Source organism: Hippoglossus stenolepis, chromosome 13, assembly GCF_022539355.2.
Source record: "Hippoglossus stenolepis isolate QCI-W04-F060 chromosome 13, HSTE1.2, whole genome shotgun sequence".
Classification (NCBI taxonomy): Eukaryota; Metazoa; Chordata; class Actinopteri; order Pleuronectiformes; family Pleuronectidae; genus Hippoglossus; species Hippoglossus stenolepis.
This window is the reverse complement of record NC_061495.1, coordinates 13116863-13143926: the sequence shown is the minus strand read 5'-3', so window position 1 is coordinate 13143926 and position 27064 is coordinate 13116863. Positions and strand designations below refer to the sequence as shown.

Below are 27064 nucleotides of genomic sequence, written 5' to 3'. Positions count from 1 at the left end.
AAGTGGTTTACAGGTTATAAATAAATTAAATAAAAAGGTTTTCTGTGGCAAAGAAGGCACTGAAACTAAAAACAACAATGGGAATAAATCATAGTTAATGACATATCCAAAGGCAGAGACCAAAAGTCACCTGAGAAACAACAGGAAGCAGATCAGCTTGAGGCACAGAGGAAATCATGATAACAGTGTTGGGGTGGGACATTCATACTAGATAAGCCTTTTTAATTATGACCATTGAAAAACATATGAACTGGATAAGCACTTAGTAGAGTGCATACTCTGCCAAGGCCCCACACTCCCTTTAGATTCAATCAAGTCGCACCAAAGCATACACACTCATAGATTACAGTCCCTAAATTTTGCTTTATTTCATCAAGATTCATAATTATTCCCTGGGAAATTAACGAAAACGTAAAAAATCTTTGTATCTTACAATGGTAAAGAAAGTGAAAAAAACAACTCAGATCCGTCCCCAGATCTGGATTCGCACTAAAATAGAATAAGTTCTACCTTGGCCCGTACTGCATCCTTCCACCAAGTTTCATGATAATCTGTCCTGTAGTTTCAGCGTAATGCTGGAAACAATCAAACAAAAGATGGAAACATCCAAAACCTCCAAGTAGATAATGTAATATATCTGTTTGTTGACATATACTGTACAAAAAGAGAAGAAACTCAGAAACAAACGATTGGAAGAAAGAGTCTGAATTTTTATTTGTCCCATTTGTCGTAGTGTTATAACACTTTATTTAGTTACTTGTGAAAAACTGGCCTGATAAATAAACATATATTTTTATGTAACATTATCACTCGATGCCATCAATTTAATGTAAGAAAGAACAGGTACTGTATTGTCCTTTATTTAGTTTATTTTTTATTTTTTTTAAAGAGCATAATAGGTTTGTTATATTAACCAGGCAGAAGTCAGATTTAAAAATAAAAACCTTATTTGGTCATGCATATATATTTACATATAATAAGTATCAGTGTATTCTCTTAAAACAACTTTTAGCATGTGTGGAGACATAATTTATGTGCATAACCATTTCAGTGCATGACATGTTCAGCATACAAGGAGCTGTCAGTTCATGAGTGGCCCACGTTAAGTTCTCCCACCAGCACCACGCCCCCCCCTGCCGCCTCTCCTCTGTCGACCTCGGACTTGTTTATTGTCCTGACGTGGTAATCTTTTCTGTCGCTCCACTTTGATCCACCCTCCGTCGCTGGCTTTGGCCCCTTCTTTATCCTCACTGGGGTTTGCCGTCACAGACAATATACCTGGTATCGTGGGTAGGCGGTTCACTGATGTGGCACTGTAACTGTTGGACCGTGGCCTCCCTGGCTGTCGCGAGGTTTTGCTGGTTTTATTATAAACATAGCCTCTAGTGTTGGTCAATGCGTGCCCCCTACCCTGCGCTACTCCTACATTTAACGTGCTGCCAAAGTAGAAGTTCTTGCGGTGGTCGTGCACTGCTCCAGCACTGATCGGGCGCTCTCGTTCCCGCTCTGAGGCGCTCTCTGACGTGGTGCTGGAAGGACTGCTGCCCTTTGACCCCAGATGGAGCGACGACAGTTTGGCCGACAGGCTGGCAGTTGGCGAGGAGCTGCGCGAGTCAATCCAGGGATGTGCTCGGAGGTGGTTTGGAGAGCGACGCACAGCTGCAGCGTAAGAGAACTCCTGGCTTTCATGTGCAGACAGAAACTGAGGCAGAGTGCGGGCATCAGAGCTGGTGAAGGTTGGTCGAGGAGCCGCTCGCTGCGGGGATTTTGCGGTCCTCATCTGCCGCAACCTTACATTGTGCATCCATATAGGATCAATATCTAGAACAGAAGATAAGCAATGATTAACATAAGGGGACATTTGGTAAATATATTCCTAATATCTTATTTTTCATTCTATATCAGGCTATGGTGCTTTCAGTCATTGTTGTCCTAGTTTATGGAATTATCTTCAACATAAATCGTCTCTGCTATAACAGTATCTTCTTTTCAGTAAAAACATATTTTCTTGCAAGCTTTTAGTTCGACTGAAAGTATTTTTCGACAGAGATTGCAGCTTTTATCCATATCATTATTATTACTATTCTCTTTCAATAGTAACAATGCCTTCCTGTTCTATTCCCTTTTGATTGTGATGCTATAGTAATATTATAATACTTAATCTTACAGCTTTTTTCATTTAAGATTTTTTTTGCTCTCTTATCTTAAAGCAACTTGAGTTTGAACTTGACATAAATTAATGGAGACTTCACGAGCAAAACTTTGAAACTGCCCAGCAGTGAGAACTGTTGCCTGTGCACTCAACTAATACAACAAAACTATTAATAAAACTATTACCGGAGCTGGACCAGTCCTTGGGGTTCCAGTCGATGCTGTCCGGTGCCGTCTCGATGACCAGCTCCACCGTCTTTATCACGTCTTGTCCACCACTGACACCCCACGTCACCAGGCCGCTGTGGCGGGTGCACTTTGATGACTTGACATCATTCTGAAGTGTCAAGTAAAAAGGTGATATGAGGGTATTTAGTTTCAAAAAGCTTCAAACTAGTTGCGCTGGTATCCTGGTAGATTTTAGAGTTGAACGGATAATACCTAGATGTTTATTGTTTTGCGAGGTGCCTCCCTCAGGAGCTGAGTTGACTCACCTCATAATTGACTATGTAGTCCACTTTCTGGTTCTCTTTTATTCCGACAATCCATTTGTCCATCACAAAAGGAGGCTGGGTTGTAATAATATTAGTTTGTTAAAAAAAACGTGACAACTGGAATCACACTACAACAACCCTGTGGGTAAAATGCAACCTTAGATCAGACAACACTGAGAAGACATGAGGGATAATGTGTTTTCTGACGACACCTTAGTCATCCGCAGGACGTCCACATCCTGTTGGTTGGCATTAAAGATGACATCTTTGATGTAGGTCACTGCGACGTCATCTCCGTCAAGCTCCATGTACATTTTCCATTTGCAGTCCTTGAAAGAAAAGAGGCATTATGTAGATACTCAGAGAGAAAGAACACCCGATTATATGGAAAAGTGAACCACTCTGTGTGGAGAACTTCACGAACATAAACCAACAGCACAGCCTAGAGGTGGTTTGACGGCAGTGGCCACACAGTCTCACACTGTGGGTGAAGAAAGAGTTTCTAACATAAAAATATGAACAAATAATTTCAAGGGTGCAAAAACGTATAACTTAATTATTCTAAATGGGATTTGTATGCAATATCTGTACTGGGCAGCAGTAAACAACTATTCAGTAAACAACTGTGATGTTTTATAAAATTATTATGGCAGACAGAGGGAAACAAAAATAGTAATTAACTTTGCTCAGACGTCGCAATATTCCTTGTCAAAATTTGACATCTATGTTTGTTAATATTGGGCTAAATGATGAAGTTTTTGGCACAAGAGATGGTTGTTAAGGGTGAAAACCTATTTTTTTCTTTCTCATGACTTGCTGCATGCGGCACACATCAAATCCTCACTAGGAGGCAGAAATCTGAACAATTCCCCATAGCTCTTCTCCTGCATAACCAACGCTGACGAAGCAGTAATGATTCTGACAATCCCCAAAAGCCTGCCACAAATCCACAGGTCACTGCTTAACCACACAGGGTTCACGGCACAGGCCAATCCATTGTGCAGTGATCACAGAGAAAGACATCAGAGGAGTGGCACTAACACACTCGTCTGAGGAGCCTTTCGCCCTCTCCTGCATCGTCCCCGGGGACTGGAAGCGGCTCAAAAGGGGCAGCTTCAGCAGGCCTCTGGCTCAGAAACACACCGCTGGCCCCTGCGCTGGCCTGGTGTCGGCCCTGGACGGTCGCGCCGGGGCTCCCAGGTCCATGCTAGTCTAATCACTCCAGCAGAAACAATGTCTGGTAATGATGCCTAGGACCCGAGTGCGTCTAATGACAACTCATACATAATTCAGCACCTTTCACTTGGCTGCACGGTGATATCCTCATTAGTAGGGGACCCTCAGTGGCTGTCAGATGGTGGCCGCACAATCGCAGGCCCTCATTTTGTCTTTGAGAAGTGCAGCTGCTTCCATGACATCGCCAGCAAAGAGGGGCGAAGGAAAAAAAATGCAGTGCGGGTTTGTTTTATTTAGTGCAAAAAACCTTCCAGTTTGTAAAAACAAGGCTGACACAGAACCTGACACCAGGCAGGGGAAAATAATTAGCTCTCATTTTCTCAACCTCCTGTTTCCTTCTCCCTGCTGTGTTTTCTACCCACTAAACCACCACATGTCAGAAGAAATGGGAGGCAATTAGCAGTCTCGTTTCAGCCCTGCCGAACACACTGAAAGAGGACTATTTATGATGGGACAATGAACAGCTGAAAGATTAAATAACGTTTGCCTTTTAAAAAGAAAATGACTTCTGGCTAAATGGGCTATTTTTGATTAAATTCAAACAGCAAGTGAAGAGCCACCCTTTCTCCACAGTTTGAGGCCCTAACAAAGGGCTGCGAGCGAGTCGCGGTGGATGCGGCACACGGGCTGAGAATGAAATGTTTATTTGTCTGGTTCTATACACGTCTAGTGCTGCCTTCAGTGGTCAGTATAACAGCCATCATCTCCAATCTTCAGAACAAAGCGCCTCAGTAAGAGGAGGCACTGAAGCAATCATGGCTGAAAACAAGATTCTGTGCATTTATTTAAAAAGCAACAATTATTACCCAACGTTAACATGTGTGTTCACAGAGGCAGCGATGAGATTTATCAGCTGCTCACAGCTGCAGACTATGTTGATGCAGTCAGTGTGTGTGTGTTTGGCTGCAAACTTACACATTTCCCAGTTCCTGGTTTCCAGTGGTACCCAAACACCAGCTCCAGATTCACAGTTTTGCTCTTCTCCACCTCCTTCTCCAACTCGTCCTGGGAGGAAAAAAGTTGCGAAATGAAATGTGCGAACCTGAAACGGCTTCCTGACAATGGAGAAAGAAACTACCATACCTTGAACAGTGGAGGGAAGTGCACGAATCCAAGGTAATCGTTAGTCAGCTTTTCAATTTCACCCTGCACAAGAGTAAAGGTCAGATTAACCGTCTCCCCAGATATCAATGAATTATATGTGGGTTTTTCACAGTTGTGGTTAATGCCTTGCCTTAAGGTGCATAACGTGACCTTTGGACTTGACGCCCATGTCGTGCATGTCGTACTCCGTGAGCAAAAGTAGCGTCTTTCCAGTGATGTGATTTTTTTGAAACAGGTCAGCGTACATCTGCATGTCACATGTACCTTCCCCTGATATAGAAAATGAAAAACAACCAGTTTTAGCAGTATAAATAAGATTCTAATAGTCATTATAAAAGTCTGAAGGTGCCCAAGTCAGATCTTATGGTTTAAAACATGAGAAAGAAAATGTACAAACCTGCACAAAATAGTTGCTGCATCCAGAAAAACTGAATAAATAAAAATAATCACAGGTTATTTTTTTAATGACAATGTTATTGAGACATGAGTTGGTATGTATTGTAGTAGTAAGGTGTAGAAAATACACTGATACTGACCACATGCTCCTCAGTCCAGGCATAGATGTCATGATTGGGCAGCAGCTGCACAGAAACACAACACAAATTGATGTAAAAGCAGTAAAATATCGACGTGTGCATTTATGACTCACAATCTTCAAGTAAACATCACAAGACATTAGTAAATGTGATTAAAAGGGAAAATAGCCATGTTTTTCACGTCTTCAGAGCCATTACTTTGCCGGTTATTGTGCTGTGTGATTAAGAAGAATCGCCTCTAATGGTCTATACCAAACCGAAAACGTCCATCTGACTGATCTCACGTGATCTATTTGAACGATAAGTTATTTATTGCTCATTAAATGTAATCAGGCAGAAAGCCGCCAGCCAAAATAAAGATTTCATCATTGTGCTCATGAGACACGGTGCGCAGTGACAGAAATAATGCAACGGAAAATTGGAGGAAAGACGACTAAATGAATGAGCGGGCCCCATTCACTGTCTTCTTCCCGAGACGTAATGAAAACAGCTCAGACTATTAAGTGAATGCCAGTCTCAATATCGCTGCCATACATTTCTGTGCAGGCGGCCGCCGCCTCATAAAGCTGCTCAGCCCCGCAGCATTGTCTGCCACCTCCACTGCTGCAGCTCGGAAGTAAACAGATTCAGAAACACTCCTCCACTGCCAAAGTCTCATCGGAGTAAGTTAACGTCACTTTTTCCCAGCAGCGTATTGTGTTTCATGAATGTGCTGCCACGCTTCTGTTATTGAGATCCAGAGGGTTGCTGTTGACAAAAGGTGCCTGAATTTCAAATTCATAATGCTGACACACTTTATGTTTATGATACATGTGGAATCTGAAGGGGAACTTTGAGTTTGGTTTAGTTCACACAATTCTGCCCCCATGTGGACTAATGGATGCTTGGTAACCAGGAGATGAAGTGAGAACTGAGTCACATGTTGTGAAAGTTAGTGTCACAAGAAAAGGCAACAGATAGGAAATGATATTTTGCAACCGTAGTAAAAAGATTTCACTCACACAGGGTTCTTCGTGGCCTAAGTCCCACAAAGTCAAGGACCCAACGTGACATAGTTTGTGAAAAGTGTTAATATAAGAACTTTTAGGTTTTACAAAAGCTCAGTCAAAGACAACAATTCAAAAGTGAGAGGCTTGAACGCTTTTCAATTCACAAAACTAGGAAAGTGTTACAGTAGTAAATGGTGAATGGAATTTATTTATATAGCGCTTTTCTAGTGCTGTTGACCACTCAAAGCACTTTACACTTAAAGCCACATTGACACATTCATAGAGCGCTTCTATATGCAGAGTTTTTTCTATTACACACCATTCACATACTGTCTGGACTGGACTAGAGGAGCTGGAGATCGAACCACCGGCCTTCTGGTTAGTGGACTGATCTCCTGAGCCACAGCCATCCAGTAGCAGGACTATGGGGTTTCTTGTCTTCTCTGACATAGCAATATATTGTATAAGTTGAGAATTAGGGAGGATGATTTATTTACTCACGAGTAGAAGACGTGAGAGAGGGTGGGAGAAACACAGACAGTAACACATAGCCTCTGTACTGACATAAGTGAAATAAAAGAACTGAAATTTCAGTTTTTCAACAAGCCGTGTCAATTTATTTCTATCTTCAGAAAATATTCAAGGATTTCAAGGACCCGTGGGGACCCTGGGGAGAACTATCTCTCCCGCTTTCACGCTCATTTTTTTTAAATCACTAAGTTCACACACATGGAAAGTAATAAAATCAATCCAAGACAAACAATTAAGCAGAGAAAGTCAAAAGAAACTGATTTATTGACAAAATAATGAAGAATGCAGGAAAATAAAATCACACCAAGAAGCTGTGTGTGTGTGTGTGTGTGTGTGTGTGTGTGTGTGTGTGTGTGTGTGTGTGTGTGTGTGTGTGTGTGTGTGTGTGTGTGTGTGTGTGTGTGTGTGTATTTGTGTGGTGTGTGTTTGTGTGTGTGTATTTGTAAATGTAAATACTGCTGAAAGTATGTGTTAATTACACGTGTATAGGGCCTGATGGCCTGGGAGTACAGGCGATGTTTGAATAGGAGTATTAGCTCATGGCAGCGAGGTAACAAGCAACAACACAGGGATACAGAGGATTACATCCTCATGAGACCCACTGATGATCACAAGTGAAGGGGACAAATTAATGGGCTCTGCTCAGGGAAGCATGTCCTTCACCCAGATCAAGCATAAATACCTAACTCAGTGCTAATGCTAATTCATTGTTCTTTACTGAAAGTGCAGCTCTTGATGCTAATATTCAGATTAGATTGCACAGTATTTAACTGTATGTTAAATGTGTCTATGGATGGAAATTATTTAGTTAAAATTGATATTTTGGTATAAAACATAGACTTATATAAAGATGGACGACATGATGGCTCTACAAAAGTGAAGCCAAAGTGTCTTGATCGCCACCTGGTGGCTGGCTGCAGTACAGATCATAAACCCTGCCTCCTCCATGTTAGTTAAGGGAACATGATTTTAGATAGTTATCACACTAATGTTGGTCCTCTAACTGCTAATTTGGCCTCATTTCTGGATTGTGGGAGGAAGTGGAGATGTGTCCTTCATCTGTATAAATAGTCTATGGTGCAGAATGGGACTTCTGATTGAGCCACTAGGGCAAAAATATTGTTAAGTAGCATTTGATTGTAATTTAGCAGGATTATACAAAATCTACGGAACCGATTCCATGAAATTTGTGGAGGGGTGGATCCAAGGAAGACCCAATACATTTTGGAGCGGATCTGGATAAAGAGCTGGATACAGGATTCTTTAACTTGGGCGAGATAGGCCATATAGCCTTGACAGAGATCTGCGCTCTCCGAGCCTTTCTAAATAATTTGCTTAAAAAAAAAGTCTTGCTCGGGAAGTATAAAGTAAAATAAGCAAATGAATCTGACAGTTGCACAGTGCAGTCCGTCTCCTGCTGTTTTGAACCTGGGTCACTCAGAGGAAAAAACATGTACTTTCTCATCCTGGTAAGAGAGTGCATCTCAACAACTGCACTCCACCACATCCATAACAAATTGGCCAATCTTAATGTCAGCAAAATGTCACTTCATCATAAAAGCCTGGTCTTCTCGAAGCAACTGGCTTGTGTGGCTCTTTCTTCACAGCATGGCACTATACAGCCAGTACATTAGGCATACGCCAAATGACATCCATAATATACATAGGTGGAGGGTTTCCAACATGTTCTATAATATGCCCCTGTGCTACATCGAGCTATTACTGAATTTATATCGTGAACAAAGTAGAAGAAAAGCTACGCCCAGACATGTTTTAAGTAATGATTATCGAAATTATGAAATGATCAACGTGACTTAACAAGCCGTTCGTTTTCGAAATCCGCAAACACTAATAAAGCAACCGAGCGAGATGTGGCAATGCCAAACACGGGAGAGGTTTTATTCACTGTTGTCAGACCAAGTGAAGCATCCAGCACCCAGAGTCATGTTGATTTTGTGTCCTTCCCTGACACAGCTCGACTTGGAGGAGTTCTGCTTGGCCTGCATGTTGACCTGCATGCCCGAGTGCAGCACAGGCCAGCCGAAGTCCACGGAAAACATGTCCTTAAAGCCCTTCACCACAGACTGCAGCTTCACCCCCTCGTTACTCGAGGCCGTGATCTCACACGACATCCGCGAACTGTTCGACTCCTCCGTCTTTGACTGATAGAACGACTTAGCGCTTATCTTTTTTGCCACAGGTAAGAAGAGCTGAGAGGCAGAGACAGGGAGGAAAAAAGAGGGGGAGGAAGAGGGGATTGAAAAGAAAAGGAAGTAATCAGTTTCAGTCCACAGAATAAAGTGTAAAATAAGAAAAGTGGGCAATTTTAAGCTCAACACAAGATGTGATTTAGAAAACAAAGGGAACAAAGCAGAGGTGTGGAGCAAAGGAAGGTTTGGACAAGAAAGGAAACACAGGAAATGATTCCAGTGTGTGTTTGATTCCAACAATTTCCTGATTCCCTAGAAATGATGTGTTGTTGAGCGACATCTTCCATGATATCTGCACTGTGCACCATTGTGCCAGGCAGTTTGAGATAAATCATTGTGCATCCTTCACAGAAACACCAATGAAAAGAAGAGTAGAACAGTTTCGGGAAAAACAGATTGATAGAAATGCAACGATTTCGATAAACAAATGATAATTTCTGGCATTTTTCAAGCAAAATGCCAAATATCTGTTGGTTTTAGTTCTTCAAAGTGAGGCTGGGATGCTTTTTTTTGTCTTTCATGAGGTAAAAAGAATATATTTGAGTTTTGGAATGATCATCAGATAAAACAAACAATGTGATTATTGCATAATATATGTTTTTACAAGACTAGACTAGAGAGAAAGTAGGGACTGATGTTAGGAGATGTTGCACATCAACCTCTTTTGCATGGGAAAAATAAATTCAGCGAAACAAAAGGAGACAGAAAAACCATGAAGAAAGTCTTGGACTGCAGTTTTCACTCCGTGCATCATGCTGCAAATGTTCCTGTGCAGTTGTCATGCACTACACTGCATGTAAATGCAGTATTGCCAATGGTGTCTGCTACACATAATGTTCTCATAATGTGCTTCCGCCCTCTTCTCATTCCACGCTTTTTATTTTCATCTCACTGCTTCTCCATTTCCACTTCACCCCGGAGAAAACATCAGGACGATTCTGTCCCTCTCTTGATGCGAGTGAGGAAACCAGTGAATACACACGTGAACAGCGAATGTAAAAGTGAGGTGTTGTTGCTGTGACCACTTGACAGAGTGCGGCCGCTGACCTGAGGGTCAAGATGAGCCGAGGTGCAGCCAAGGTGAGGAGGGGGATAGGGAGGAACTCACCGGGGTGTTGGACTGTTCAACCAGTTTGCGCTCCCACATCTTCAGACGCCGCTCTCGCTCCTTCAGCTCCTGCTCTTTAGTGCTCAGGTCTCTCTCCAGCTTCTTGAGTCTATCGAGTGTAGCTTCAATCTCACACCTGCAGTTTACAGCAGAAAAGTGGACAATATAACGTTAGTCTGTCTCCCTGCCCACTGCTGGGACCAGCTTCAAATGGATATCAAACATTGAATGACCTCTGTGAATGATAAAACACTATACAAATACATTTTCATTGCCTTGCCTAAAGGGGTAAATCTTTATGGCTCCCAAAAAATACCACATACGTTTTTATAAAATTCAACTTACGTCCTAAAACAACTGGGAGGTGACTTTTTAAGCAAAGTTACTCTCGTAGGAGTAAATAGTGCATGTGTCAAAATAAACTACTACTGACGAACCTGTTAACCACTACAACACTATTAATCATTTATGTGTTTTTAACATGTAAAAAGTTTGACCTATAACATGTGGCATGTATTCCTTATTAAACAGTACAAGCACATGTGACTTTTTATGGCTGCATCAATACATTAAATGGCATCTTTGGGAAATTTGGGGATTTCCACTGGAATTTCAGATGCAGTCATGTGGGTTTGAAAAATGTTGGCATGTCATTAAGTTTAAGAATTAACAATGGTGGTTCATCACACAGAGAAATAAGCTTTGAGACAGACAACACTTGTTTGGAGCAATTCCTCTTTAGTTTAGGCTTTTTCATGAAATTTGTGGATAGAATGTCACCAGAAAAGTGGCGCAGTACTCGGACGGTAAGTTGTGATACATATTGAAAGCAAAACTAACTGAAACCCGTCTGTAAACAGCCACGTGATGCCCTGCAGGCACAGAGTGATTAAGCTTCTTAGAGTCTGAAGCTTTGAATGCCAAGGACAGGACAATGCCTCACGCTAACGTCACGCTGAGGGAGTTTGTTTTGCCCAGCAGGTGGGGCTGCACATTGTGTTGTGGAGCACATGCTGAGCCTCCGCCCAACAGAAATGCTCTCTTTTCATAAACACATGCAGCCCAGGCAGGAAGGCCCATCCCCTTACTCCACGCTTCCCACCTCAAACAATTTCCACTCGTACTCCACTTCCCAAATAATTTGTTCTCCTGCTTCCCACTTTCCTGATAAACTCTTGCAGTATTTCACATCCACATTTGAAATACAACAGTCAGAGAAATGTTGCTTCTTCTGCAGCTCCCACTGCATCTCAGCTCAAAACAAACAAACACATTTCTTTTCTTCTATTTATCCAGACAAATTAAACTAGGCAAGAATTGATAACTTAATTTTTAATTTTCAAGACTGTGTCCAAACTTTCTGCACAACAGGAGACTCCTGTTCAGTTTGAGTTTCAACTTCATCTGCCTATGTTTATATTGAAGTTCTTACCCAAATAATTTCATACCACGCAGGATATTACACACTATATGGCCAAAACTTAAAGATAAAAGATAAAAAATAGATAAACTGATAGATCAAATAAGAGATAAACATGCTCAAATCAGTCAATATTGGTAACTGTCAATGTCTTTTAAGTTTAAAAACTAGATTTTTACTCCTGAGTGAATGTTTTGGTTTTATGGACAGAGAGTGACAAACACTCCATTGTAAACTATCAGTCAAATGTACAGTGTAATATAAGTATTAGTACACTGACATAAAATAATAACTAAGAGGCAAATTTTTTTACTTCCTGTATAATCTATTGGTTCTATTGAATCTATGCATACAAATTAAAACAGGCAATGATTCCATCAATGTGCAACCAGTGAAGATCTAAACACTATTTCAACATGAAACAAAGTCAGAACTTCAACCAAAGACCAATGAGAAACAGGCAACGCTCAGTTACCTTCTGCCTGCACCATATACTGTCTATTTCTGGGTAAAGCACTTCAGCTACCTGAGTGAATTAAAAACAATAAATAAATCTCTTTTCTCTCGCCTCTCCTTCCGCTCTCAGCCAGTGGAGATTTAACCCTGTCACAGGATTTCTCACTTTCTCAGTTTCCCAGAGTCTCACTCCAACTTGCTCCACCTGCAGATGGCTGCCCGGACACGATGCCACCAGCACAACTTCTGAGGGAAAAACCTCAGAGCGCAGACAAGCCCCACAGAGAGGCAGACAGAGAATAAAGTAACAGCTGAGACTCAGGCTGTGCTGAACATCACCAAACCTCCAGCTGCTCATACAGGCCAATTAAACACTTCTACTTGAAAAAGATGGTGATTATTTTAGGGCCTTATGGGTAAAGAGAGGAAGTATATCCAGATGGATGATTCTTTGGAGGTTTTTCATGCCTTTATGTAGCCATCAGTGTAATTATTAAAGATCTATATGCACGATCTCAAGTCCTTTTTGTATTTCATGGCCCCCATCAGCTACATTTCCACATCATTCTTTGAAAACAGTTGCACATTTCCTTAGGCTGAGGCAGTATATTGGGTTATAAATACATTTATTGGGTCTGGAGAATGGATGATCACATTACCTCCATTCAGCCTTGTTGTGAAGGAAAGAGTTGCACTGTTCAGGAAGTTGGCTGTCGTTAGACATGGACTCCAAAGTAAAGAGGATCTGTTTGAACATTGGCCTTTCCTGAATGAACATAGAAACATTTGCTCTGTATGTGAGTCATGAAAACATACATATTTTGTTCATGTAATGTAACTTTGTGGATGGCTCACTTTTGGATCTGTTGCCCAGCAGTTCCTCATGAGCTCGGCAAAGCTGGCAGGACAGCCACTGGGGATGGTTAACCTCTGAAACACATTTCAAAAATATCAAATGTCAACAAGGTGTTTCCAATGAAATACACAAAACATAAAAAAGTACAATGATATAAAAAAAGTGTAGTTAGCAGCTATTCATTATGGAATTGATTGATTATATTAAATAAAGTCAACCATACACTGGTGAGGCTTAAACAGTGACTCTGTGTGGCAGACAATAATATATTATAATAATAATTAATAATCACACGCTATAATACCTCATTTTTCTCCACCACAAGCCAGGCCACTTGTAAACCTTCCAGACCTTTGAAGGGGATCTCTCGGGTCAGCATTTCCCAAAGCACCTGTCGCATAATCAAGAGCCAAGGTCAGTTCACAGACACAATATCAATATCACACAATATACACATTCATGTATGTGTATGAACTGCCATAACAGCCAAGGATCTGCTGTGTTTCTCCACCGCATGATAGGATTTCTCAAAAAGTTTAGAGATGAATACATCCTGAGCAAGTGTGTTTTATCTGTTAATAAAATATGTGTATTCGTATATATACTCAAAACGCTAAACACTATTGTTCTTTGAGACCAAATGCAGCTTATAGAATAGACAAAAATACTATGCAAAAATGTAGCTTATTTTTAGTTTGTATTCTGCAGCGTCAGGAATATGAAAATGTGATGAATGAAAAACAGCCATTAACTGTATACATGTACCTTGTGTTTCTGCATTTCTTCACTTGCCAGCTTCCTCTCATTATATATATATACTGTATATATATATGTATGTATTTTACTATAGAAATCAGTTCTTCATAAAACACGTCTGAGGCAGAAAAGTGCATACTTAAATCTGCAATCATTCTGCAGTAACTCTGGAATAAAAGGCCACTCATTGCAATCACAAACATTGTCTGTTTTACTCTTCATCCTTGTTTGAAAGGGGCTGGAATTTCAGCTTTAAGTCAATTGAGGATAAGTGGTAATGATTTCCAACTACTCACAAATGTCTTTACACAGACACTTCACAAGAATAAGAACCATAAAGTCACAGTGAGAGACTGTACTTCTGCAAAGGTCAAAAAAATGCTACTGTCCACTTAAGCATAGGAAATAATGCAGAAATGAAAATGGGACAGGGCTACTTATTTTTCTGGGCCAGGAGCGACCAGCGTACTTAAGTGAACTTTCTTTGAGTGCATGAAGCATATTACGGACTGGATATTTTAAAAGTAAAAAATGCATTAATGTGCCAAGTTTCAGTCTGTTCTTCCAGCTGTTAGTGCAACATGTTCACCAGCAGAATCACAGGACCTCCTCCTCGTCCTCGTCCCCCTCGCCCCTCCTCCTCCTCCTCCTCCTCCTCCCTCCTCCTCCTCCTCCTCCTCCTCACTCTTCTGTTCTATTCCCCTTCACCTCATGAGCTCTTCAGTGCGGCTGGGAATTACCAATGTGTATTTTAAACTTGGACCGGGAGGGAACCACCCAAATATACTGGCATATCTAGCACTCAACTTTTTAAAGTCATCTTTACAAATATAAAAGTTATTCATGATGTTTGGCTTTTTCAACAACTTGCTAATGTAAATGTTGGTAACATTAGAAAAGCGGTACTGTAATGCACAACACCACTAAGATTAGAAATATCCTCTCTGAGATTAAATAATAATTAATATAGATGCATAATGAATAATGCCGGATTACTTCATGGGCTAATTTGGGATTTTTGTAGTAATGCATATATAATGATACAAAAATAATTCACATGGTGATAAGGATGTCGATTACAATGACAATAGTCAAAGCTTTGAGACATTCAGGTCAGCACCACTCTCCAGTATATATACAGGTCCATTTCCACTTGCTCCAGATTGACCCCTTGTACCATGTTTACCTGTTTAGATTTAGTTAGTGCAGAGGCAGTGTTGCGTGCTCCGCTGTTGAGGTTTCTGCAGCTTCGGGCCAAGGGGCTGAAGGAGGCTGTTAAACTTGCAACGAAGGGATGATAGGTGACTGATTTCTCCACTGAATTCTGAACATTCGCCACAAAGTAAATGGAACTCTCCCGCTCTCTGCTTTTTACTGTGGCTGGTTTGACAAAATCAAAAACGAACTTGCTGCTCGACACTTACTCAGCGAGCTGGATGCTCTTGCTGAGCTGACTGGACATATTGACAACGATACAAGAAGGAGGAATAGGAAGAGATTTCATTCCTCAGGTCCCTGTGCACCTGTCTTCTCTTCTTCTGTCACCACAGAGCCAGTCAAGTGTACAACTACGAGTCCATGCAACTGGAAAGGACCCATCTTTCTCTCCCAAGGGAATGCAATCAACGTCGCATGGAGAATCACTGCATGTACATAGGAACTTTGTCACTTCCTGCCAAGTATAGGGAAATACCCAACAGTAACACGGAGGGCACTGGTGGGCCTGTCTCCCAGAAATATCAAATGACCTTTAACTTATGCACAGGTTCCACACACTAACTTTTTGGATTCCTCTTCATCCTGTCAATGCTACATCCTGCACGGACTCTGGAGTCCCACATTCAGGCCGGTGCTCTTGACAGCCACCTCCTCGCTTCAGTCGCCCACCACACAGCTCCGGTGCACCGCAGCACATCAGCTCACCATCATGAGACTTATATATATATATATATATATACTTTGAGATGTAGTGTCTTGTTTTGAATATGAATATGTACATTAAGAAGAATCAGTGTCAAGTTTTCATTTATTTTCATTTTTATCCATCCACCTCCATCCATCTGCCGGCCTCCTTCCACAGTCCAAAGACATGCAGTTTGGGTTAATTCCGGACTGATGTACCCCTGCCTCTCACCTGATGTCACCTGGTACTGGCTGCAGCTCCCCCCCGACCCTCAGAGGATAAATGGTTTAGCTAATATATGAATGGCTGGACGTTCAAAACAATGTCCTTGTTGGAAAGTGCATTTCCTCTCCCTCTGAGCACACTGAGACACTCAGTGACTCATTACACATTATGGGACCTATTATAAAGAACAGAAACCTCTGTCCTACCTGTTTTTTATCCTATAGGAAGTAAATATGTTCCAAAGAACTACACAACTTGCATAAGAGTTATGAGTTAAGTGTGAAACTCCCCCACCCCCTTGTCACTCACCACGCCATAGGAAAAAGTGTCACAGGTCTCAGACACAGGCAGGCTCTGGATCACTTCTGGAGCCATCCAGGGAAACGTGCCAACCAAGGACATGTGCGTTGTGTGGGTCAAGAACTTAGACGCCCCAAAATCACAAATCTGAGGAGATAAGAACGGAATTGAGACTGATTTTGCTGCAAATATTGGTTTCTACTATTATGTTATCGCATCATTCAGGTCTGATATTAGCTGCTGCTTTAATCACTGCAGTGCCACAGGAAAATTCAATTTGAAACACTATGGTCTTACAGAATGTCTCTTCAACATATGTTCAGAGTAACATGAACAGTTACAGAACAAACTACATCAAAAATACAAAACAAGATTTTGTTGAGTTCCATTCTGTCCCACGTTTATGATAAATATTCTTTGCAGTAAGACACAGCGGTTAATGCTCTCAGTGGCTTCTTGCACATGCTAAGTTAGTCACTGCCCTCTTGTGTCCATATACTGTAGGTAAGTAACATACTAGTATTTCATGCTCATATTCCATTCAAACCTATATAGATAAAAGATCAAATTTTCACTGTGCAGTCATATTAAAAACTCACCTTGAGAACTTTGTCTGAAGATAAAACAACTGAAAAGGAAAATAGAGAGAAGCTATTAACGTATAAAATCCAGCGTTAATGTAAAAACAAATTAATATTCATTTTTGGACGTATTGGTAAAACAATAATGTTGCAAATCTGTTACCGTTCCTGGACTTCAGGTCTCTGTGGATCACCTTAATCGGTGCCTCTGAGTGTAAATAGTGCATCCCTACAGGGGAAGAAGAGATGTTTTTCATAAAGATAAATGAACAGATTTTCTCAATCACATGACAAAGTAATGCATCTTTCAGCTGCTCGTGATCGAGGAGGGACAGCATTACATTGCAAATACTATTTGTGTAGCATTCAGCCAAAGTGACAAGAGCTGCTTTAAATAGAAACGTATACTATTTGATGTTAATAATTGGGACTAATTGACTCTTGTTCATATTTAATTGTAGACTTATAGTACAGCTACACCGCCTGCACACACTGAAGCACACAACAGTTGGTAATCTGTGTAAAAATCAATAATGACGATAACAAATAGATATCAAATATTCTTTCTTGCTTTGTAAACATTTTGAATACTAGAACAGCTGAGGCAGTCTCATCAACATTTTACTTATCAACATATGTGACTGAAATTGCAAAATATAAATATCACACAGCACAATTTCAGCATTGGTTTGAATTATTATGTCATGTGAAATCACAATTCCCCACATTTGCACAATGCACGCCTATAGCGGCTGGATATAATAGGGGGATAAACAACAGTCACATTTACCTCGGCCAATGTCTGCGGCCCATGTCATGATCTGTCCCATGTCCATGTCCTCACTCTCATCACTGGACAGGTATTCATACAGTGATCCCCCACTCGCATACTCTGTAAAGGAATGTGATTGTGTTGTAGATTAAAATAGATAAAGACATTCGGGAACAAGAGCAGAAGAAGATTTGTGCTGATAAAATGTCTTACAGTGACAACACCTTTCTCTTGAGGTATTTTACATATTTGTATATAATCATTTTCAACTTATCTTGTGCCTTTTTTAAGCGTTTTTTCTACAAGTTTTATTTCTAACATTGTACATCTTATTTTTATTCATGTTTGTGTTGCCTTCCTCTGCCATGATTGTGCAGCTCCGATGTTATTTTAAATGCGCTCTATAAATAAATCTGACTTGACTTGAATTGACTAGTGCAGTAGGAGAGAGAGAATTGCATAAAAACAATAAATAGTTGAAATCCTGCTTGACAACTCCAAGAACCCACAATTTCAAACTGCTCTCGTCACCAGCCTGCAGCTGTGGATAAGCTTTATTTAACATAACGAAACTGAACAAACTGGTGTGTTCGGTCTAAAAATTCCACAACATAAAGGAATAATCTCTCTGCTCTGCTTCAACAGGTTTCATACATTTCAGACAATGCTTTTGCAAACATCCTCTCTGTAATAAAGAGATTTGATAAAGCTTTTGTAAATGAAATATGTAAAACTAATGTGATAATCAAGATTTTTGCTGTTAGTAGACATGTGGAGTAAAGTGCTCGAACCACTATTAACAAGCACTATCATAACAACTAACACAGCAGGGATCCACTGTTTGTGCATAATAACCCAATCATATCCCAACACAATGAACGTAAACATGCACAGCCGCAAAGTAAGGACTGTAAATAACAATTAGAAAATACACACAACAATTTAACATTTTCTATGGGCCTTGGTTTTACTTGTATTGTAGCAGGGGCTGATGTAGAAAGTGTGTTTTAGATGAAGTAACATGCAGCAACACTAACTTTCACCTTATTTCACCTGACTCTGTACTTTGTACTTTAATACGTTCATCCGCATTCCATAGATAATGTGGTTAGTGGCTCTAATGTAAACTGCACCTTCCTTTTCATCTCAGCTACCTCCTCAGAGGGAGGGAGTGTCATGTCACATGAGTATGGTGGCCCTGAAGTGCAAATCCGAAAAACAAATCACTGAACACAAAGAAGAACAAACAACGGCCAATAAGGAAACACAAATACATATAAGAGAACACAACGGCAAAACACAAAACACGACAGCAAATAAGAAAATGCAACAGCCAATAAGAAAACACAATGGCAAAACACAAAAAAACACAAAAAGAAATATTTATTATTGTGTTTTCTGACTTGTTACTGTGTTTTGACATTGTAATTTTCATTTCAGGGCCACCGTACAAATACGTTTTAATTAGCCATCAGGTGAATGCGCCTTTACTCAGAACAATAACCAACTTTAATTCCCATAGCTTATGACGGCTCGGAGTGACAGCAGATATTGTTAATCTGCTGCGGGTCAACAGAGACAAACAGGCGTCTCGAACAGGTTGTAGATTGTGGGAGCTGGAGAGAAGTGCTCGGCCTGATGCTGTGTGTCAACTGACAGGGGAAATTTATAACACAGCTGATGAATGTGGACATTGCCTGGTCAGGGGGACCATAAAAAATGTTCATGAATCTGTTGTTAATTAGATTCTGCTTTCATAGTAAATAAAGACACTAAGCAGCTCCTTGACAACAAAGCTGTTCTGTTACACAGCTGCAAAACACTACAGCTGTTGCCGAGGAGGAGACACACACAAACTGAGAGGGCTTCAGAGGCAGCTCTGCAGGTCCTGCTCTGAAACTGTATATCTAGTGATCAAAACTTTAAATGCTTTCATCTAAATGTTAATGATTGCTGCTTCTTTCCTCAATTTGCAATTCTTTTCATTTCTGTTTACAGACTCTTCTTAACTTTTCACACTGAAATAATCTGTTTCAGTCGTACTGGCTTATTTAGTGCGTGAGAATAAACAGGGACAGAAAACCCTTGATTCCATCATCTGTATAAAGTCAAATTTAAAGGGTGTACTAAACTATTTAAAGAGGATATTTAGCTGTGAGACATGGAGTTGTGTGTATGTAAGTTGGTTTTAAAATGTATTGCACTCTAATATTAATGTGAGGTTCCATCACAGTGTGATGCTGCAGAGGTTCCCAGCTCGACCCATAATATCAGATATTTATCTTCTACCACTCTCAAACTTACAGTTATAAACTTGATCTCAGATTGACTGTAGTCATGCCAACAATTAATATGTCACACAATTCTGGAAAAAATATTTACCAACTTAAAAAAGTAGGTAAAGAAATAGATTTTTTTCAGTGAAATTAAGCTGGGGACATCATTTCAGTGGGTGTGATGTGAAGGAAATTATCACCGTAATTCTTGAGTTAGGGCCAAAATACATGTTTTGTGACATCACTGTGACCTTTGAGCTTTCCTTTCTCTAACATATACATAAACAATCCCTCAGAATGAATCATCTTCCAGCCTCCGTATGTTGTAAACAGCAAGATGAGGAGAGAAAAGTAGTGAGAACACTTCTCTTATATATAGTATATAAACCTAAATGTATCAACACCCATAGTCACGAGAAATAACCAGATTACAGTTGACTGTTCTCAATAAAACATTTCTTTTAGTGAGATGTGAACTGTGGGCTTGTTTTTAATACATTTCAATTCATTTCATTCAGTTTGAGATGCTGTGCATTTTCCACGTGATGAAAGTATGTGATGTTCCCTGTTCAGGATGTGAATCATCTTCATTCACAATATGTTTTACTGTTTTCCTGGCAGGGGATCAGTCTTTGTCTCAGTATGGACGAGACATTAGAAGTAAAGGACCCGTGGGCAGTCACTAGGTTTCCCAAACATCCAGCAATCCCTGAATGTCAGAGTTTTTTATAGAACAGAAAATCTTTGTTCAACCCGAGAGGCTCAGAGGTTCACGCTCTGATGTAGAGTGGGTAAACATATAAAGAGCCTATAACACAGCTTCTCATGTAGGCTGAGTTGTTTCATCTAAACTGCTGCTGGAGGGCTCTGTTGTTGTTTTCAAGATAAAGAGCCTCTTTTGTTTCACTCATAAGAAAGAAGGAATAGTCCTCAGTTTTACAAATGTAATTAAAGTCTTGATTACAGGGTTATAAATGAGACTAATTATGTAATTTAATTAAACAATTTGTTGATTAATTGATAAGCTTATTTATACAAATTAATTTTTTAATTTTGATAATTAATAAATTAACTAATCAAGAAAATGTTTTTCACTATTGGTCAAACAAGAAACTATCTGAAGAATCACATTGGATTCAAAAAATTGACCGAGAGAGTGTGCGTGTGCATGTGTGTGCGTGAGTGTGTGTGTGTGTGTAAGGAGAAAGTTTTAGCCCTCAACAGATGAATGAGACCACAGACTTCTACTGTCAGTGCACATACATCGCAAAACACACTTTACAGGGCCCCTTGTTTTGTACAGTCCACAGCAATGTGTGCTTTACAGGGCGCGTTGTTCTTCTCAGCCTCTAAATCAGACAAAAAACACACAACTGCTGTATCAACGTGTGCACTTCCTGAACCCTCCGCAATTCACTAATGCTTCCATAGAAACCTCGGCAGCATTCACTGTTGAATAAACTGTGCAACTGATGCAAACACATTCAGCTGCTGCAGTTTTCTAACATGATGTGGTCCAGTCGTCACACTGCACTTTGCACTGCGACGTGTCAGCATGAATGGTTGACCATTTGTTTTTGTTTTTTAAACTTACCAGTAACGATTCCATAGTGGGGAGCCTCAATAATTGCACCATAAAACTGGATGATGTTACGGTGGCTGAGGACACTGAGGATTTCAGCCTGAGCAATGAAAACACAGAGAGAAAATATTAACTTCATCTTTTCCATCATAATTAATATTCCTATACATGTAACTGCAAATCATTATACATGTCTGAAGAAACAGGACTAGTAATCTACAGCCATTGAGCTAACATGCTAATGATAAAGCAACATTCTGCATCTTTTTTACCTTAAAATAGCAGCTTCAAAAAGATTTGATGTAACTTTGGCGAGTGGGTAAAATCTCCTGTGTGACCTGACTCATGGTCACGGCTTTAATTTTCAGAATCAGGTCAGCAAGTTCAACAGTAAAGCTGAACTGTAGATTTAAAATATTAAGACTCCTGAGCAGAGTTTGGTGTATTTGTAACGCAGGAGCTCTTCTGCGTCAGGAAGCCAGGGATCATGGGTAATATCGACCCTTCAGTTGTGTTTCAGTTCAGTGAGTGGGACTATGCAGAGCTCAGACACGGAGCTCCACAGAATAATCACCATGTAGTCTCAGCGTTGCAGGACTCACACGTATGAGTTGAAAGGGCTTCAATCGAACCGCTGCTCATTCACTTTGAATGGGGTGACTTCCTGTGTTGCTAAACTGCATTGTGGTTCAGTTACATTGCGTTGCATTGCCTTGCATGCGGAAGAAGCACAGCTGACAATCAAGTGCAGGCACTAACCCATTAAATCACATTATTTCATAGTGCGTATAGGTGTGTGTCAGTCGCACTGCAATTACACCTCCGAAACGCTAGTGGCAACGCTCTGTTAACTTCAGAACACTGGCAAGTGCTACTAAGCGGATCGTGTTGGAGTTGGAGCTGATAGATGTTGAAGAGCAATTACTAGAACTGCAACGAAGAAAAGAAATACGTCGTCTGTGTTCGTTCCTTCAACTCAATAAAAAAAATGGCGGTGAGTCTGCCGGAGATGCGACGCTACCAAAGCGGACCAATCACAGCTCTTGTGATCTGCGTTGCCTCGGTGCGTAGTTACATTTTTGGGGAGGCGCCCGTCAGGTTACGGCGTTGGGCTCTGCGTAGGGTACACGTCTACGCATAGGCTACAGCTTCCACGCAGAAGCATCAATTTGGTTTTACTGCAACAGATACCTGTGAGTCCAGCTTTAAAGTTCCATAGTGTTGCTTTGAAGAGGTATAATGTCTTTCCATCTTATTTTAGTCTTCTGGGAGTGTTATCATTTGCTTATTAGCGCAAAACACAAAGTACAAATAAAAAAGTGTAAAGGTTAAGGGATTGCCATGAGCATCAGGTCATGAGCCATATCATAACAATTCATACATTAGTTGTTGAGAGATTTTAGGGTTTAAAAACACCACACACAAATGTGAAGTACATGGTGGCAGTGGATTAAATGTCCAATCCTTTGTAAAACTGTTGTTAAGATATTGTAAACAACAGCTACATGCGGGTATGATTAAAAATAAAGGAGAGATTATATATAAAGACAATAATATAATACACAGTCCCAGAGGGTCTCGTGTGTCATCGTTTCAAGAATGAATAGAAACTTGACAAAACCAATATATTTAATTGTAGTCAAACACTGTAATTAAAGGAACAATTGGTTGAAGTATTAGTTATTATTTTTCCCTGAACACGCATCTCTCCAACACTTGAGTGAAGCTGAATGGATATCTGTGATCTTTTACAGTTTTATAAAAGACACGATGAATACTTTTTCTGAGCCTATAAATGTAAAACAATCTCCATGAAAAGATTTCAAAGATAATTCATTTTTAGTTTTTAAGACAATGAACCCGAGCTTTCAAAGGGATTTCAAGAACGGTCTCTTCTGTAATTGGGCCAAACACATTCTTTCATCGGGCGATGTGGTTTCTTTTTGCAGCACGCTTCTGAGAGTGAGGGAGTATAATGACCATGAGTGACACATATGGAAGTCACCACATCCCACTAAATGGGGCAGCAATTAAAATGATTACTACACTGACAATTAAAAAGTATATGAAAAGCTCGGGCAATTACGACTCCTACCTCGTTCTCGATCTTGAGCAGCTTTTTCACCGCCACCTCTTTGTCCTGGGAGATCCACCTGGCTCGGTACACACTCCCGAAGCTGCCACCACCGCAGTTCTCGAAGAATATAATGTCATCAAACTTGACTTGCACGAAGGAGGCGCTTGGAGACAACATCTCATAATGACACTCAGCTCCAACTCAGCTTCTAGGAGACGGGGGATATCACAGGAAAAGAGGGAAGCCTGCTTCATTACACAAATTCCTCTATGGTAAAACAAACCTGTTCCTCCAGTGCATGATGCTTCAAAGAATAGCTTTGCTCTGAAATACGACAACTGAGAATGGGAGTCACTGCAGGTCAGACGGACTCCAACAGGACCCAAAAGAGGCTGCTGTGCCGCCGGCTGATTCCTCATGTAGTGTCGGTGTGATATCCCTGATGTTAGCTCTGTGACTTACTGAGCATCCTCTGTCTCTTCCTACCAGCAAACACTGAGCTCAGGGTCCACACTGTTTGTTATGAGGAGGATGGCATGCTTGGTATGCTGTGATCACGCAGCCAAAGTCGCAGGCTACTCGAGTCTGGCCGACTGTATTCGGTACAAGTAGGGTCATAAGAGAGAGAGAGCTAAAAACAGGGGCTATAAACTGTCTGTGATTGTTTCGAGACAAACGCCGGGAGAGTCCCTCGTGTTCTCTTTATCTTTTTAGATAAAAAAAGAGATCTCCCTGCCTGTGTAAAGGCCATACATGCTGCATTTGCGTAAACCAGGGTCAGGACGAGCATAATGCTGCCAAACTGTCAATGCAGATGGATTATGTGGTTTTGTGTGTCCGCAACAGCATAAAAGCATCTTTTAAAGAAATAATTAATTACAGGAAATTGTAGCTCCGTTATTGTTCATAGGTTTCCCATTTACAGCTGCGAAATTACAGCTTTTAAAAGCTTGTTACCTGGGTCTTCATTGGGATTGCTATCCATCCCTGCGGGGAATGCCTCCATTGTCACAGAGGGGAGCCGTTCTGCTTCATTCAGCTTTCTGCTGATTTACTTGTATTCACGCCATACTTAGCCTCAACCCAATCTGCTCAGTGGACCGCCCCACCCCCCTCCAGTGTTGTCCGTCCACTCAAGAAGCCAGGGTTACTGGGATATGGTAGCACTCTGCCACTCATTCCTGCCAGTTTCTCACTTAATAGCAAACAACACTTCAGCACTGCAACAATAACGTCTTGATAGAGCATATGTCAAACTGCATCTTGACCTGTCAGCGTCTATTTCACGTCCTAACAGCAACATGGTAACATTTAAATCCAGACGTTGATATCACAATCTTAAATACTGATCTTACAGTGCATGATGCCTTTGATGGCTTAAATCCAGATGTTGAATTCACAATCTTAGATACTGATTATACAGTGCATGATGACTTTAATGGCTCCAATCCAGATTTTGAAATTACAATCTCAAATACAGATTTCCCAGTGCATTGTACCTTTGGTGGCTTAAATCCAGATATTGAATTCACAACCTTAAATACAGTTTTTACAGTGCTGGATGCTTTTGATGGCCTAAGTCCAGATGTTGAAATCACAATCTCAAATACTGATTTCATAGTGCATGACACCTTCCATGGCTTGAATGCGGATGTTAAAATCACAATTTCAAATAGTTTTTGGAATATTAGTGCCTCACCTTTGGTGGCCTGAATCCAGATGTGGAATTCACAATCTTAAATACAGGTTTTACAGTGCATGGCAGCTTTGATTGCTTAACTGCAGATGTTAACATAAGTGCAGACATATCTGGAGCATAATGTCTTTTGTGATTATTGGGGTCTATGTACAAGCACAGGCACAGTTCACTGCATTAACAAATAGAACAGTGGGGAAGTGTGTTGCTCTGCTTCACGGTGTTATTATGACAGGACTGGACATGTTGTAATAACACGTACCCACTTAATAATTAGAATAATACGCTACTTTATAAGTATCACACCCGGCTCCACCCAGAAGTACAGTAAACATGTACACACACCATATGTACGTCTTAACATCAGTGTTTAAACTACAGTCACCCTGGATCTTGCATGCATGTAAATCCCGTGTCCACCTCCAACACCCGCCCTCCAACTCCCGCTGAACATACCGACATGAAGTGCGAGGTTTCCGGCTCCGCGGCAAGCTCGTCGTCGGTGCAGGTTCCACCAGACAGAAACTTTCTCTGGAGAAGTTTCCGGGAAGGCTCATGTGACTAATTTATCCTGTCGTTCCGCGGTGGTTTCACTGGTTACACAACTTCCTCCGGCAGCAGCCAACACACTGACTCCATCACAGGCAACATACTGATGACAACAGCGCCCCCAGCTGGAGCAGAGGGGCACATGCTACCTGCTTGTTCCAATGTTTTTCTCATCGTCCTGGGACGGTGGTGTTCAACATGAGGTCCGCGGACCAACCGAGGTCCCCAGTATCATCTCCTACATATCTCTTTAGTTTGTAACCTTCAACAAACTTCACTTTGTAACCTAAAAAAATATTAATTACATTTTCATGTCAATGTTATTTAAATGTATTCACTCATTTTGTATGTGTTTTTTTCACATTAACATTTAATACTTTAAAGGAACTAAATACATTGACTCAATGAAGTGTATTTTTAAGATACATGGGTCTACTTTAATTTATATAGCACCCTATTATTTGACAGCTATAGTTAATATTTACTTAAAAACATAACATTGTGAATAACAAATAAATAAATATGATGTATTCCTTCACGTAAAACAATCGGTCTATTAAGTAGTAATATGAGCTCCCTCTGGACCACATACTATAATAACTTCTTACATGTTACTGCAGCAGTAATAACAACAATGCAATGATATAAGACTATATGTAAATATCCACTGCCTCCATGAGTGCAATGAATTTTCTAATCTTCAAGGAAAATGTGGCTCATGATACCTTTTTCTCTTTTTTAAATTTACTATGGAATATTACTTTCAGTTTTTATTATTACTTGTTATCAATTTGACTCAACACTTCTATCTATATAAGTTATCTGAGTCTGATACAACTATACCTCTTACTTTTTAATAATAAAAACAGGTTATAAGAATAGTGTGAAGCACATAAACATTGTTTAGGCTCATCTGTTGAGGACCACAAAAATGAATTGTTGTAACCTTTATAACTCCATATAACTGAATTATTTTACCAAACAGTAGTGAATGTGTAACTTGATCAAAAGTTTTCCTCTTAATTTTAAAGAATTTACCATCATAAAATTGTAAGAACTCAAAATCATCCCATGTGCTCCTGGAAAAGAATCATGAGAACGTAGAACAACGTTTATCATCAGCTGTTGAACTTATACTCAGGATTATATTTCTCAAAAAAAAATGTATTCCCTAAGAGCTGAATCCAATATATCATGAATGACAATTGAATTTCAGTTTTGTCTTGCTCATGAGGATGCCCGGGACAAAACCTGAA

The 27064-nt window shown here is 40.4% G+C and overlaps 1 protein-coding gene across 3 annotated transcripts; it reads right to left on the bottom strand.

Moving 5' to 3' along the window:
* Positions 1-695: 695 nt before the first annotated feature.
* Positions 696-25894, bottom strand: zak (sterile alpha motif and leucine zipper containing kinase AZK). Of its 3 annotated transcripts, none has more exons than XM_035175164.2 (20): positions 25716-25894; positions 23582-23771; positions 21499-21586; positions 17647-17748; positions 17020-17085; positions 16875-16903; positions 16285-16422; positions 13396-13482; positions 13091-13165; positions 12895-13001; positions 10360-10495; positions 5522-5566; positions 5383-5413; positions 5116-5255; positions 4965-5027; positions 4797-4886; positions 2858-2974; positions 2646-2720; positions 2338-2488; positions 696-1821 (listed from the first exon to the last, which is right to left on the bottom strand). In XM_035175164.2, the coding sequence occupies exons 2-20, from the start codon at positions 23738-23740 to the stop codon at positions 1103-1105; spliced, it is 2418 nt and encodes an 805-aa protein (XP_035031055.2). In that variant the 5' UTR covers positions 23741-23771; positions 25716-25894; the 3' UTR covers positions 696-1102. The 3 variants fall into 3 exon arrangements, with proteins under 3 accessions (XP_035031055.2, XP_035031054.2, XP_035031057.1); XM_035175163.2 differs by lacking the exon at positions 25716-25894 and adding an exon at positions 24026-24113; XM_035175166.2 differs by lacking the exons at positions 696-1821; positions 2338-2488; positions 2646-2720; ... (5 more) ...; positions 5522-5566; positions 25716-25894 and adding exons at positions 7274-9251; positions 24026-24113.
* Between the last annotated feature and the right edge of the window lie 1170 nt (positions 25895-27064).

Bases quoted from the DNA above. Each gene is read 5' to 3' on its own strand.
- zak (XM_035175164.2), bottom strand. From the start codon at position 23,740: ATGTTGTCTCCAAGCGCCTCCTTCGTGCAAGTCAAGTTTGATGACATT. The intron at 21,587-23,581 runs GTAGGAGTCGTA...TTCATTGCTCAG, and splicing joins TGCTCAAGATCGAGAACGAG to GCTGAAATCCTCAGTGTCCT. The intron at 5,028-5,115 runs GCAAGGCATTAA...ACTCTTGTGCAG, and splicing joins GTCACGTTATGCACCTTAAG to GGTGAAATTGAAAAGCTGAC.